The sequence below is a fragment of the Silene latifolia genome, chromosome 10, assembly GCF_048544455.1.
Source record: "Silene latifolia isolate original U9 population chromosome 10, ASM4854445v1, whole genome shotgun sequence".
Classification (NCBI taxonomy): Eukaryota; Viridiplantae; Streptophyta; class Magnoliopsida; order Caryophyllales; family Caryophyllaceae; genus Silene; species Silene latifolia.
The window spans coordinates 152638212-152643065 of record NC_133535.1 but is presented as its reverse complement, the minus strand read 5'-3'; the positions used below and the strand labels follow the sequence as shown (position 1 = coordinate 152643065).

The 4854-nt window shown below is 38.4% G+C and overlaps 1 protein-coding gene across 1 annotated transcript; it reads left to right on the top strand.

The window, feature by feature from the left end:
- Positions 1-404: 404 nt before the first annotated feature.
- Positions 405-854, top strand: LOC141608566 (uncharacterized). The gene has a single exon (XM_074427907.1). It carries the CDS (start codon positions 405-407, stop codon positions 852-854), a length of 450 nt encoding a protein of 149 aa, XP_074284008.1.
- Positions 855-4854: the final 4000 nt, after the last annotated feature.

Here is a 4854-nt window from a genome sequence, read left to right as displayed (position 1 = left end):
GAATACAGGAGAGTCCCACTGGTTGCTTGGGATAACTTGAGCTGCTCAAAAGAAGAAGGAGGACTAGGGCTCAAAAACCAGGAAATTATGAATAAAGCCATGATAGGCAGGCTGGTACATTGGATCATGGAAGAAAAGTCCTCAATATGGGTGCAATGGGTGAAGAAGAACTACCTAAAAGGGAAGGCCTGGTTGGACTACAAGCCTACTGCCAATTCTAGCTGGGTATGGAGAAGAATATGTAAAGTGAAGGAGGAAATGATACCTGGCTATAATGATGGTACCTGGACTGCACAGTCAGAATACTCCCTGCCATGGGATATGAATGGTTAAGGGGAAGGAAACCTCCAATCCCTTGGCATAAATGGGTCTGGAATGAGCACGTGACTCCAAAACACCAATTTATGGGGTGGCTTTATGCTCACGGAGCTATGCGGACTAAGGATAAGCTGATTATGTTTGGACTGGATGTTGAGGATAGTTGTTTCATGTGTGCACAGACTGCTGAAAGCATTGACCATCTTATGTGTGACTGTGTTTACAGCAGGAGGATTATACAGGAAATAAACCAGAGGCTGCAGCTAATGTTTCCTATCACTGACCTGTTAGGATGGTGCAACCAGAAAACAGGCACAAAATTGCAGAAGGGGTTACAGTTTGCTCTCCTATGGGGGATAGTGTATAGCATATGGCAGCAGAGGAACAAAAGAAGAATGGAGGGGATGCTGCAAAGACCAGAAAGAGTAGCAAAGTATGTCATTGAGGAGGTAAAGGCAAGGCTCAATGGAAGGGATTTCAGAATGCTTACCAAAACGGATATTGATTGGTTGAAAAATACGCAATTATGTGTTTAAATGTTGTTTGTAATTCTTGAACTCCTGATGTACTTATCTTTTTGATATTCTATAACCATACTCACATTTTACCAAAAAAAACAATCAACGTATTAATAAAAATACGTCATATACAAAAATCGACTTAGTAATTCATAATTACTTGTACCAAAATATTTTACCATTTATAAATCACAACAATTTGTATTTATAATAATTCATTCAATTTCAATTGTTTCTTTAAACAATAATTTCCTATGAGTAATGAAACAATTCGATTACTCAGACCGTATCTTATTTAATCAGATTATAATGAGATACGTAAATTTTACTTCCAAAATCGTCCGTTAATTTTCAAGTAATTTAATTAACTCGTAACGTTTCTCTAGTCAATTAAATGATCAATTAAGAGTGTTGCCCTATAGGTATGACCTAGGAGATCAACTGATCCTTGGTGGGGTACTCTTCTTGGATGGCTCGAGAAGGTTAACCTCGTCGGTCTTGCTAGTGGAGCCGTAAGAACGGCTTGTTGAGCCTTGGTATCCTCGACCTACCGTTTTGGACAGGAGTCCTTTACGGATGTCATCTTCAATTCTTGTTCCTAGTATGGTCAAGTCCTTGAAAGTTTTGATGTTTTGATACCTCAAATGATTAGCATAGATGGGTTTGAGATTATCCACGAATTTCTCCACAAGGGTAGCTTCATCTGGGCGTTCAACTAGTTGGGTACTAGTCTTCCTCCAGCTACTTAGGAAGTCGGTGAATCCTTCTTTATCATTTTGGGTAAGAACCTATAAAGTGTGCATGTTAACTTGGATCTCATCATTATCTGCGTATTGCTTAGAAAACTCGATTGCGGCATCTTCCCAAGTGGCAATTTTCTTGTGTTCTAAAGAGTAGAACCATTGCTTTGGGATGGTGTCGAGAGATGAAGGAAAGACCCTTAAGAACATCTCAGGTTTGATGCCTTTGATAGACATGTAATCTTTGAAGGCACATATATGATTCAAAGGATTCTCATGCCCCTTGAATTTAGGGATATCCGTCGTGTTGAAGTTGGTTGGCAACTTGGAATTTACGGCCTCATACTTGTGAATGTTCTCCCTATAAATATCATCCCCTTTAAGGTACATCAATTGCTCCTCTAAGTATTGGAGTCTTTTCTCAGCTGCAGTCTCACCCGTGGGAGGGCTTCCTTCCCTAAAGTCATTCACGAAGTCATCCACGACTTCACTTCTTCGAGGAGGAATTCTTCCCTCTACGGCGTAGATCCGGCCTTCGATGGTGTCGAGGCGATCATACAATTGGTCTTGGGTAACTTGGATTTGAGCTAGTGCGGCTAGGATTCGATCATTACCATCTTGAAGTTGGTTGAAGTTTGCGTCACTTGTTCCAGGCATCTTGAAAACTGGATGAGAGATCGACGACGAATCAAAACACGATCGACCATTCTAACACACTTGCTAAGAGAAGAAATGATTTGACTCTTGAAGTGGATGTGTGCCACTTGTGTTGAGTGAGCTTTGAAGGAAAGACAAAGTTTTGAAAATGTGTATTCTAGTCAACTATAGTGTAGTTTGTAGGAGTGGACTCGAAGTGAGGTTTTGAAATGGGCTTGGGCCCGAATTTTGACTCGACAAACAGACAGAGTTTTGACTGGGTTTTTGCGCTAATCAATGGCCTTTTTCGAAATTTCTGTTTTAAAAAAGGTGTTTGATTTTTTTACAAAAATCTTCATGGTTTCGTTTTAGAAATGGTGATCACGCAAGGTAAAAACATTTATGCAAACATTATAACGGGATGCTGAGTGCATTTTAAGAGGGTTTTGGTTTAAAGGGTGGGTTGCCATACCGAACGATCAAACCCGAAGTCTGTGGAGAGGCTCGTACCGAACAAGAGTAATGTAACACCCCGTATTTTATAATAATATTTTGTTATAAAAGTATTATATTAAATTAATTATTTTGAAGTTTATTAATGTATTTTGGAAATATTTATATTTATCGTCTTCGTTCTCTATTTTATTGTTTCTCGTTTTAATCTACTTTTGATTGGGTTAAAATATCCGTGCACGATTTTACTATTTTAATTTAATAGTTACTTTTCTTATTTAAGCTCTCAATTCGTTTTAATAATATCCAATTGGTTTTGTAATCAGATAATCCATTGTATAAGCTAATGGACCCCAAGCCCATTAGTTAATCCCTTATAAATAGAATTAACCTAACAAGCAACTAGGTCAATCCTTCATCTTTCTCACGTGAAACCTAACCTAGCAGGCAAGCTGCTCTCCTTTGTTTTCTCACGTAAAGTGCCGCACGGAAGCTTCCTCTATTTCTCTCTTTTGTTCTTCTTTTCTCCCTTTGACTCCATTGTTGAATATCTTTTCTTCCTCCAAACTTATTAATAAATTATATTTTCACAATCCTTGCTCTTACCTTTACAATAATTTATTCTTCAAATATTTTTATGAGGATTATTTGCATGGACCTTTAGACCTACCTTTAAGGTCTCTTATTTTAATGGGTAAAGAAGAAGAAGTCTTTCCTTTGACGTTTTAAAAGAGGATTTGCACGCACGACTTCTTGCATATGGGTTCGTGCGTCCTTAAATGCGGTTTTGGGTAGTTGACATGTGCGTTGGAGACAAGGATTTTATGGTCGTATCTTTCATGGAGTTTTCATTCTTATTTCGCATCATTAATTGCTAAAAAGGTAACTAGGTGTTTTTCTTTAATTGTGTTTATACCAATTGATGTAATTAATATGATTTAATGATTGTCTTGTATGATTGGTACGTGTTAGACTATTTATTATCATGTTAATTATGTTCTCGCATGTTTGTATATGTTTTAATGCATTGATTATATATCGTATGTTGTTTATATGTTTATTATGGGTGTCATGAGCGCAATTAGGGTTTACGAATGAACCCTAGTGGCGGCATGATAGGTGGCCAAGAGTGCTCTCTAAAGTTATAGCTAAAGCTAGTATAACCTTGATGATGATTCAAGTGTTAAAGCTGAAGTTAGTACAACTTTGGGATGTTACTCTAGTTATGGCTGAAGCTACTATAACATTGAAGTATGAGGTAAGGTTATAGCTGGAACTAACGTACCCTGAGATTTATGGCTCAAGGTTATGGTTGACGCTGGTATAACTTTGTGTTTCGTGTCAAGGTTATAGTTGAACTTCAAGTCGTATATGTTGAAGTTATAGTCGAGGTTACTATAACCTCGCATCCAGAGTTTATGTTATGGTTAGGGTTACTATAACATCGAATGGTTAATGTTAAAGTTATAGCTAAAGTTACTATAACAATGGTTGCTTAAACATGGTTCATATGTTGTATTATGTTCAACGTGTTATGTCCTTGTGTTGCATATATCTTTGGTTACTTTTGTTCACATGATAAGTAGGATGGTCGGTCGTACTATCTTATGAGTTGGGTCGTGATGTTGTTCACGCATGTTAATACTGATTAGTTGATCTTTGTGCATTTGTTGGTTGGTTGGTGTATAGATGACGATAGTGTCAGTTGTATGCTATCGGAATGAATCAAGGCTACCCTTCAGGGATTTTTTATGGTCTATGGTCGGGGGGGTAGCAGAGGCAGTTCGTTATACGCTCTGTTCCCCGAGTGTCGTTCGGTGTAGCAGAGGCAGTTCGTTAATCGCTCTGTGTTTCATCGAGAGGTCTGGCCAGGTCTTAGGCATATAGGCAGTGGTTATACGCTATACATAGTGTGGATGCAGTTCGTTAATCGGTCCACTGTGGGTGCAGTTCGTTTATCGGCCCATACCATTGAATGGAAGTAGTTCGTTAATCGCTCCATTAGTTAGAGGCAGTTCGTTAATCGCTCTAACGGCGTTCATTCTATACATTGTGCTGGTGGTTTGGATTGGTCACATGTTTTGTGGTTATGTTGGTTCGTACGTGGTCATGATATGGTTTACGTTGTCACATATCGTCTCATGTTTTCTTTGGAGTTATCATCATTTCATAAGATTGTCTTAGTGTGC